Genomic DNA, 10,666 nt, shown 5'->3' with positions numbered 1-10,666 from the left:
GCGGTACATGCTGCTGCCGGTGCCGTTGTTGCCGCTGCTGGTGCCACTGCCACAACTGCTGATGCTGCTGGTGATTGACGATGGTACCATGGTTGGCTGCGAGTAGCGGCTGCTGCTGTTACTGCGCGACCCATGGGACGCCGGATGTGGAAGGGTTGAGGTGGCGTTCGGGACGGCCACAAGGGAAGACGGGCACTTGGGAGGTCGAACACGTGCTGGCGGTGCGTTGTGGTTACCATTGTTGCTGGCGGTTACTGCATTGTTGCCGCTGCTACCGGTGCCACTGTTGTAGTGATCGGGCGTTTCGAATCCCTTCGGTGGCGATATGGTGTGTTCGCTTCCGATGGTGTTGTTGTTCGTCTTCACCCGGAAGCCGTACGGCAGAGTGCTGGTGGCGTACGCGTACTGTGCATGGTGTGCTGGGGCTACGTTGCGCTGCGATGTAGACGATGAACCGCCAACGCCCCCGTTGCCGAGCGAAACTCCTTGACCGAGCAGAGCGCTCATGAGGGCTTGGGTTTTGGCGCTGGAGGAAGCCGTACCCGGTAGCGGCTGATAGGTAGGTTCCTGTGGCGGTGGCGTCGGTACGTAGCGTTTGATCGGCGTGTGCACGTTCGCCCCGAGGTAACCGTAGGTGTCGGCGGCCGCTAGTGCACTGCTACCGGCCAGGAAGTGCGCCGGTGGCGGTATGTATCTATCGCACTGCGGTGACATGTCCCGGTAGCTCTCCGTCAAGCTGTGGCGATATCTGGAAGCGGAAATGTGAAAATTGTATGAAATGGAGTTACCCAGTAGCTAGATGGTGTGTGTGTGTGCGTGACGAGTTTGAGGTGAGGAAAAAGTATTCCAACGAAGGTATGTAAACGTCGTCAATCGTTAGCAACCATCGTAGTAGCTTTTTCGCCTTTCGTTTTGGTTCTCATCGCCTGTCATAGCTACATGTAACTCAATTCTTTGTACTTTCTGTATTTTGTAGTCAAGACCGTCATTTTGAATTGGACGAACGATGAATTACTAACCGAGATTGCAGTTGCGCAGCACTCACCTGATGTTCGAAGGGCTTGCTGTTCGTCGTTGGATGGTGCCGTAGTGGCGATCGGAGTAATGGTGGCTAGCGGATGTAGGAGCAGGTGCCGGTAAACCCATGACGTTGTAATGATCGTTGCTGGGTGCCGGCGATGGTGGTTGCAGGCAGCTCGTACTCAGCGGATCCTCTAGTGCACCGAACCGATCGGTGCTGCCACTGCGATCGATCAACATCCCGGCGCTTCCTAGACCACCGGCCATCGAACTGCTGGTGCTGCCCGATAACGCCGATCGGCTGTCACCGGTAACACCCATTGCCGGGGACATCGACGGCCGTTGGTGATGGTGATGCGATTGCTGGCGATGATCCACGGCCTGGTGCTGTAGCTCGGTGCTGTACCGCTGCGCCGAGTGGCCACTGCCGATGGAAACAGTGTCGGCAATGTCATGGTAGTTAACCGTCGATGGCAGCGTGAGTGGTTGCTGATAGTGGCTATGGCCGTACGATGCTCGCCGACCGGAACCAGCGGAACGTAGCGTTCCGCCGGTACCGGATCCCGAATACCACGATGGAGAATGTTGAAGCTGCTGTTGCTGCTGCTGCTGATTGGACGATGGAGATTGTTGTTGTTGTTGTTGCTGTTGCTGCTGCAAAAGCTTAACGTGGTGTGCGGATGAGGAGGAGGAGGAAGCGGTCGATGACGATGAGGCAGACTGTGGGCCAGCATTGCTGGACCGATGGTGAGCCGACGAAGGCTGCTGAAGATGATGGGATAGATCCTTCGGCAGCTGATGATGGTGGTGATGTTGGGTCATATGATGGTGCTGGGTGGCGTCGTCCATCGAGGGCCCGACCGGACCCGGGCCGGACGGTGATCGTTGGTGCGGGGTGTTTAGCTGGTGGCCCACCACCTCAATCGGGTCCCGCTATAGCGAGGCACGCCGGACCCCGCTCTGCCGATGTTCCGATGACTTTCGCTGAGGCATTCTCGGTAGCGCTCCGTAAGCACAGGATTGCTTCTCGAATTTCCGACTCCACGACGAGGGGAGGGATCGTGAGCGTTTTGCGTCTTGCGTCTTGCTTCTTCGCCACGTACTGTACGTGACCGGGGAACTGGCTACACCATTAACCTGCTGCGGAAGTACTGCGGTCGTCAACTGCTGAACGCAGAAAGCCTACGACTGGTGCGTTCGCTTAACGTAACCGGTATGTGAGGATTTTGTTGTTGTAAGCTCGCTTCCCTTTGTCGTCTGTTGCGAACCGGCGACGTCTGTAGCTCCAGTAATCCGCTTCGCTTCACCTCCAGATTTCAGACATTCTCCTTAAGTGGTGTAGTGGTTAAGTGCTGCTCCAGACTCCAAATCCGTCGGTGTAAAGCGCCCCAGCAGACGACGCTCACTCAACTTTACAAGGCCACAACCGGTAACTACTAACGTCGTACGTCTCCGGAGAACCACCTTTGCATCACTTCACTTCACCGATTCACTACAATGTAAGATCCTTTATTCTGCCCATGAATTACGTTGATGCGTAGTGCTCCGGAGCGGTTCCTGTGGGAGTGCCAAAAATAGAGCTGTCAGAGCTAGAGGTCTATATTTTCACACCGCCTCCGATTGATGGGCTCCGTGGGATCGTAATGGCGGCAGGTGCGTGTGAGGTGCATTTCATGGTCCACTACGTAATGGGGCGTCTAACGGCTGCTGCCTGGCGGGTTTTGGATAAAAATATCCTCTCATTAGCCGTCACACGCTTCCCGCACACACAAAGCACTAGACCGGAAGGTGCTGCGTGCACGACATCAGCATCAGTAGTAGCACTAACGTCAGAGCACAACAGAGCACACACTGGGTACCCAGACAATGCAGGTGTTCTATCTCGCTAAACAAGGATAAGAACACCGAGACCTTTGTCCCTCTGCACCAGAGAACCGGGAACAGGACAGCACGGTGGGATCGGTTGGAGTAGCGTCAGCGACGACAAAGAGCATTTATCCGTGTCAGGTGTTCCGCACAAAAGCTGGTAAACAGAGGATTTCGTTTCACTGGCCACCAACAACCCCACCCAACAAGGCACCTGCGCCACAGCAGCAGCAGCAGCAGCAGCAGCAGCAGCAGCAGCAGCAGCAGGCCTAATCCTGAGCCGAGTAAAGCAGCAGGCTGTGCCAGCACCGCGTTTGATGTGAGGCACCGGGTGAAGCAAAAGGGGCGGGCGGCCTACTATGATATCGGTTGAAGGTCTCCAGCAACCTACGACGGTCGAACACAGAGCAACGCAGCGCACAGCAACCCAGCAGTGACCGTTTTTGAGTGCGAAGTGAAGGATATCAGCAAGGGAGAGAACGAGCGAAAACGGTGGGAGGGGGGGGGGTGTTGGTTGGTCTTGCTGGTCTGTTGTTAGTTTTCCGACTTCACACACAAACAAACAGCACTTCAGCACACGCATACACGTTGCTACAGGAATGCAGAACGTCACTACTACTTTCGCACTAGTTCGCACGTGATACACATACACATACACCACCAGGACTAGTAGCAGCAGTAGGGAGGCAACATACATACACAAACACACACACATACAAGCACCATACGCGAGGGTTAATCCTTTTTTCTGTGGTGTGTGGAGGGTGGTGGTGGTAGCACTGGCACAGGCACACACAATGATGACAGGGAAGGAAGTACGTCAGACCAACAACAGAAAGCGGGATGAAAAACGGAGCACGAACCCCCAATCCCCATCCCCATCCCCATCTGTTCGACCGCGCGCACAGAGGGATGTGATTTGCCTTTCGCTCCCCCCCCCCCTTCCCCTTTCCTCGTTCCCACCTTCTCCCTAGTGTCCGCGAACCACCCGTACGGTCCTGGGCGCGTTCGGAGTGCGGATTGCTCATTACTTGGGGGGAATGTTCGTTCGGCGGTGGGCTCAGGATTGGAAGCGGATGCGAGGTTGTCAATGGTGACCGCTGCTGTGGGTAGCAGATTTTATCTCACAATCTGCAGCGCACATCCTGGCCTTTCTCCTCCACCCTCCTCCTATTCTATTTCCTTTTTCTCAACCCCTGTGCAATGGGGATGGGTCAGAGAGTGAGAGAAAGATAGAGAAAGAGAGAGAGAGGAGGAGGCGACCGAGTAATTGGCGAGAATCCATCGAGATGTCATGAGTTAGTGGCCGCTAACAGCGGACGGAGCAAAGGCAAAAATGGGGGGGGGGGGGGGAGGGGGGGATTCGCCATTTGATGATTAGAATCGATCCGACTGCTGATGACCTTATTCCAGGGCTGGCAACAGACGGCAAAGGGTGGCTATACCAAGGAAAGAAGCGGCAGGGGGGGGGGGTATTTTTGCTCGGGGCGAAAATCGACTCACTTGTGAGTGAGGCACTTCACTTCCACTCCCCGACACTCGGAAGAATCTTTGACGGATTTATGACGATGGATTGGAATGCGTATTGCCACAGTACAGAAGGAACAGGAGGACGAGGATAACCCCCCCTCCCTCCCCCTTCTAACTTTTTTTCTTTCTTTTGGCTGGTCCAAATATTGGATTTTCACTAAACTTCTGCCTCACTGAAAACAGTCCATTTGGTAGCACCAAGCAGGCAAGGGCAGGTCCAGCAAAATCCCGATTTCTTCACTGGCAACAGACACACACGCACAGGAACACAGGCACACAGGGGAGGGTTTTGTTCGGAAACGGTTAGATGGCACGGAACTCCTCACAAAAGGTGTGTGTGCGCGCGCGCGCGCGGTCGCGGAGGTGTGGAAGGTCCGTCCAACGTTATCCACGAAACACAAAGTACTCGAGAGCACAAATCACACGCGTGAAAAAATCCTCGCAAACCTTTTGCTGCTCCTCCTGCTGCTGCTAGTGCTGTTTCCGTTTCGTGAAAAGCCGTGATGAAAAACGGTCACTCCCGATCGTGACGTTTACGTGCGTCGTGGTCGTCGTCGTCGTACCGTCCGTGGTGTGTCCGTTCCGACTGCAGCAGAACCTTCACACGTCACTTGATTTTTCCATTTCCCGACTTTGGGGGAAACATTCGCTCGCGCACACCAATACACGCACGAGGGGAAGGAGCACACGCACACACGCAGGCTACAAGGTCCTCGGGGTTCGCCGTTTCATTCACTCGCTCGCTCGCTCCGACACAGTCGCCGCGCCGTTTCTAATGGTTTCCCTCGCCTACTGGGGCGCACACACTACGTAGGTGATGAAAATACTTTCGCACGCCAGCACACTCCAGCGCACAAACACACACAGCCGCTGCATGGCTATGTGTGCGTGTGTGCGTGTGTATGTGCGCGAAATGTTACTTCGGGCTGACTGCTGACTAGTGGGATGTGGGAAGAAGAAGAAAGAAGGAGGTGTAGGCAGACGGGAGTAGAAGAAGTGGATTTTGTAAGGATTGACGACGGGGAAGTCTTAATTTCTCCACGTATTTATGTTGTTATCTTTGCATCCTTTTTAGGGGAGAAGGTATCGGTTTGATATTTTTTTTTTTAAATTCAACCACCACCATGCGCCTCCACGGTGGAGGGTGAAGGCAGTGGAAGAGGTGGATTGCTCGAGGATCGCGAGCAAATATGGCTGTTACCACAGGATTCCCTTGATAATACCATGACGTTTGGCGCAACAGCACGCAACAAAAACAAAACAAATACCCTCTGCATCGGCGTCGTCTTTCTGTTCGTCCGAGATTCCCTCGGCTGTCCTGGCGAGGAACGGGAAAGTTGAGGGTTTTTCCCTGCAGTTCTCCACCATGTATGCGTCCGTACTGCTGCTTCGACGGGAATTCTCCTTAGTAACAACAGGAAATAGGCACTCGGCACTCTCTATTAATCTACCATCAAAAACACACCCCAACACCAACACCATCGTGCTGTGGCAGCAAGCAGGGGATGGTTGGTTGTGTGGGAGACACTCTCCCTTTTCATCGTCAACGCGGAAAGTCCTTCTCTTCATTTTTCCATTTCATTTTGAATCTGAAACACCAACACGAACCGATGACACCAACACGGTCGCGGTCGGTCTGAACGTGTTGTCTGTTGGTGCAGGTGATGTGCCTGCGGCCGATGATGATGATGGGGCAGCGCAGCAGATGGGTGTGGATTGTTTTCAAATGTTTTTCATCCCTCACCAACACTACCACCAACGGAAGGCGAATGTCAGTATACATACACACCTTTCACTCTGGCATTGGAGCTTTCCGGTGGCACTGAACTGTTGTGCTGGTAGGAAAGGAGCGAGCAGTGCGCATGGCCCATAGACTGATTGGCGAGAGGGAGAGATAGAACGTGAGCAGACATCTGGAAGGATAGCTGCCCTGGAGAACGGTTGTGTTTACATTGGCACCTCGCAGGCCACGGTTGTTGCAAGCGATTTGTGTGCTAGTTGGTGCTTAAGAAGCGAGCTTTTCATTGCATAAAGCGTTGCACGGAATGATTCTAGTAGACGTAAAGCTTACTTAGTGGGAGTTTTTCGTGGTAGTAGAAGGTGTAGCCGTTAGATGGCCGACACTGAACTGGAATAATGGATCTTCGAGAACGAATTCATCTCTCAAACCTATGTTTATCAAAATAACTAATTTAAAAGGAACATAAGGCTAACGTTCACATTCTTGTGAGTGAATATCGAAATTAATATAAAAAAATTGAATGCTCCGGGTACATAAATTCCTTCAAAATTCGAAACCGCAGACACAAACACACACATACCACAACCGCAGGTGGTTTGCTAAATGGCGATATCGTTCTATCGTTCATTATTCAACGGAAATGCCATTTTAATGAGCCACGTCAGTCAGGAAATTTATCGAACTCTCATAACGGCTTCTAATTGTGCGCCCTTCGTGCGTCTCCTCCTGTTCCACTTGCACCTCTTGCGTTGCGTTACACGATGGCCGAACGTTCGTCGCGTCGCATCTCATCCCGTTGCTGCCCGCTAAAAGCTCAACAACGTCGCGGCCATTACAACGCGTCGCGGGCAAACCGACTCGCCTCTCGGTCACCGCCGCCGGTGAACGACGACGCGAACCGCTTCGGTGAACTTTCGCAATAATAACGCCAGCCAAGTGTAAATCAAATCGGAAAAGTTTCGAGAAAATCGGCAACTTTACCCTGATCCCGGTGTCCTCGCGCTCTCTCTCTCTCTCTCTCTCTCTATCTCTCTCTCTCTCTTTCGGTCCGTCTCATATTACCGTGGATAGTTTTCCGGGGTTTCAGGGTTCTAAAGGGGGTACCAGGCACTGATTCCTGATTCGGGCCCCTTGATTCCAACCGGGGTGGGGTCCGGCGACCGATCGTGGTTGCAGCTGCTGTGAGCCATTTTTGTTTTTACCACCTTCTCGGTGGATGGGGCGAAAGTTTCAAGCACGGCGACGACATCGACATCGCCGATGCACTCACGCTAATAGTTTCGAGCGCAGCACCGCAGCAGTACGACGGGGCGATAAACGTAATAGTAATAACGGCTATCAACGGCGAAAGCATGACTAACAGCCAGGGCAGTAGTGGAGGGACGCTGGACGCATCCTGTTGCTGAATGCAAGGAGGAATGGGAATGTCCCGGGGCCCGGGTGATGCGGAGTAAAGATTTTACCGAAAGAAAACTTTCGTCAATATCGCACCGACTGCTGAAGGGGGAGTGGAGAGAGAGAGAGAGAGAATTGTTAAGGAGAAACCGTGCGGACACAAAAGTTCAACTGCACAGCGCGCTGCAGTCGTCGGTTGTCGAGCTGTCGGAATGCTGTGCTTGCTGGCAGGATAAGAAAGAAGCTAAGGCAAGAGAGCGCTTTCGGTTGTCCTCCCCCTTCCTTGACTACGCCGAGCAGGCGTCCTCGTTTTGCAGCTCTAAACGGTTGTTAGTAGCACATTACGATGTTCGCTTTCACTTTAATTACAACTCCAGTGACCGCTCCTCACGGCACTGCAGGACCGGTGCACAGGACCTCCAAGGACTCTCAACCCGAATACGGGCTTCCGAAGGAAACTTTTAACCCAACAACAACAACAACAACACCAACAACAGTGTAGTGGACCGAGGACCAGGACCACTCCACTAATAGCAACGACGAGTCCAAGCATCGTTCCTTCGTTGCTGGTTGGCCTCCGATAACGGGCGCAGGGCCAGGGCGCAAACATGGGCATCAATTTCGAGAAACCAGAGAGTGTGGGAGCAGTCTCACAAATGAAAGCCACACAAATGTCGGTGTTCGGGGCCGCATCTGCACTTTTCGGGGTTCTCCTCCTCCCACCCCTCCTAAAATTCATAATCATTACCTCGAGATGCAAGGGTAGAAATGGGCGAAATGGATGGGAGGATGTCAGAGAGAGAGAGAGAGTGGAGATGCTTCGATGCAAAAACATGCAAATGAAACAAGCATGCATCCAGCTGCTCCGGTGCTTCCTCTACTCTTCCCCTAAAAACGGGGTTCTTCTTCTGGTCCATGCTCTCGCAGGTCATCGAATCGCAAGCCCCTTCTCCGATCCGATGAAGGCTACCCAGCTCCTCTCTCCTCCCATTCAGTCGATGCGCAAATGGGTTCGTCTTTTATCAATTGAAGCATTTTCGATGGGATTACCAGGCGTTAGCGTTCTGGCCGTTCTCCTAGTACCCGGCACACACACACACATATACCATAAGCTGGCGTTCATGTTTTCACTTCACAGGCTTTCCAGCCTTTCCCCGCGCGTCGCTGCCGGTCGTTCCAGTGTGTGCTTTTCTCAATCTCCGTACACCCGTACGGTGTACGCTGGCCGTAGCTGGGAGTACGCCCTTGAATTAGATACTCCTTCACCGATCGCGCATCATGCATCGCTGGCAGGCAAGCATCATCCTGATAAAAGGGGACCGAGACAGAGGCAGAGAAGCAGGAGCAGGAGTGCATAAATATTTATCAATGACCGGGGTAGCGACACTCTAGCGCCGCCGAAGCCAACAAGCCAACGTTGGAACGTTGGTCGGAACTTTATGCAGTAGAATCGGGAGCGAAAGGGCCACACGGTCATGGTGCTAAAGCGGCTGCGAGATTATCATCTTTCGGCATCTTTAGCCGGCGATGGTTGAGGTTGAGGCGGATGCTCCGTTGCTTGGATGGAAAGTTTATGCAGCGTAACCTCCATACGATGGTGCTGCTGCTGCTGCTGACGGTGGTCGTGGTACTGGTGGTGCTGGTGCTTGTTTTGTTGAAGGATTACCGGGAGTTAATTTTCAAGTTTGGCCTGGCCTGCCACACACCGCATTGGCCGCAGGGCAGACGTTGTCGTTGGTGGGGAGGTTGGCGAGGTTACCTTCTTTGCGTTACTCTACTTGGCTATTGGATTAGCGACCGGATCGATGGTTCTGTTCTGGTTGGAAAATGTTGCTAAATGATGGTAATGGCGTTGTTGGTAATGAGGCTGCTGAGACGTAGGAAAATCGAGTTTCTTAACCATCATTAATCGTGTGAGCATCCTTATGTGGTTCCGTTGCGCCAGACAATGGCATAATTGAGAAGAAATACAAATTTAGTTTCATTTGGGAACTTTATGTTCGCGCTGATGCTTTACTTTCTCTGTCTAGATACTAGGGTCTGAATCTATTAGTGGAATCTTTATACCGAATTGAAATGGTCCTATTCGACAGGATTGTTGGACCAGGGCATCAACATTTATTTGCTGATAAAATTTTGGACCTTGTGCTATCTTTTGGAATGAATCATCAACAAAATTATATCATTCTCTAAGAGAACAGAATTTGAAGATTCCTTGCAACTTAGAGTTAAACAAAAAAGGGTACGTGATACAGCATCAACCATCGGCGGAACTCTCTCCGAAGTTTAATAAACAATTCTGGAAATACTTAAACTGATGTGGATGCCGAAAAGTAGCAAATAGCCATCCGCTATCATTGCCTCCCCAAAAACACCCGAGAATCCTAACGAGTTGAGCTATTGAAGAGGTCTGAGAAGTTTGTTTGGTAAACCTCATCGGGACACGCTAGCACCGAGAACCCCGTTCCGATTCAACGTTTCACTGCAATCCAGTGTACAGGTTGAAGTCTCGCGAACTTGAGCTATAACGAAGGTACCCGTGGGAGTACCGATTGGTACCTGGGAAGTGGTACGAACACCGTTCTGCACCTGCAACCTGCGGGAGGTGCACCTTGCGATGCTGATAACGGAGGTTAATAGTAATGGCACTACAGAGGCCCATCTATCCATCCATCCATCTGTTCCATTCTTTTCCGTTCGTGCCGTCGTTTTCTGGAAGTTCTTCACCGATAGACCGACAGAAGATTGAAATCGGGAATTCGATTGTAGACATGTGGAGGGGCCAGCGCACGAGAGAGTGGCATTGGGGGTGGCAAGATGGCAGTGACATCGAGTGCACCACCAACACCAACACCGGAAGATGCTTCTGACACGGGAAGAAATTGAATTGTCAGTGGATTCGATATTTGTTGACCATTTCCGCTTCGCTGGCAGTAGTAGTGCCACTGTTGGGGTGGGGACTACTACTGGGGGTTACCCTTGGCCACGGTGAGCAGGTGAGCAGACGGTTGCTCACGCGAGTGGTGGATAAAGGAATGGCAGCCGTTTCAGCCCAGTTGCACCAGTTTCCAATTTCCAATCGTGGCAAGCACCGCAGCATCAACGCAGGGAACT

At 52.4% G+C, this 10,666-nt stretch overlaps 1 protein-coding gene across 1 annotated transcript in view; it reads right to left on the bottom strand.

Annotated features, from left to right (window-relative positions):
- The window catches only part of LOC125948301 (inactive rhomboid protein 1-like), a 10,378-nt gene extending 5,430 nt beyond the window's left edge, over positions 1–4,948 (bottom strand). The window contains exons 1-3 of the mRNA XM_049674236.1: positions 4,864–4,948; positions 1,046–2,577; positions 1–748 (exon numbers count right to left, since the gene is read on the bottom strand). The exon at positions 1–748 is cut by the window's left edge and continues 2,352 nt beyond it. Of these exons, the coding sequence (XP_049530193.1) occupies positions 1–748; positions 1,046–1,869 (1,572 nt within the window). The 5' untranslated portion in view covers positions 1,870–2,577; positions 4,864–4,948. The remainder of the gene's footprint in view (positions 749–1,045; positions 2,578–4,863) is intronic.
- Positions 4,949–10,666: the final 5,718 nt, after the last annotated feature.

This window comes from Anopheles darlingi, chromosome 2 (assembly GCF_943734745.1).
Source record: "Anopheles darlingi chromosome 2, idAnoDarlMG_H_01, whole genome shotgun sequence".
Lineage (NCBI taxonomy): Eukaryota > Metazoa > Arthropoda > Insecta > Diptera > Culicidae > Anopheles > Anopheles darlingi.
The sequence above is the reverse complement of the archived record's forward strand: the minus strand, read 5'-3'. Positions and strand labels throughout refer to the sequence as shown.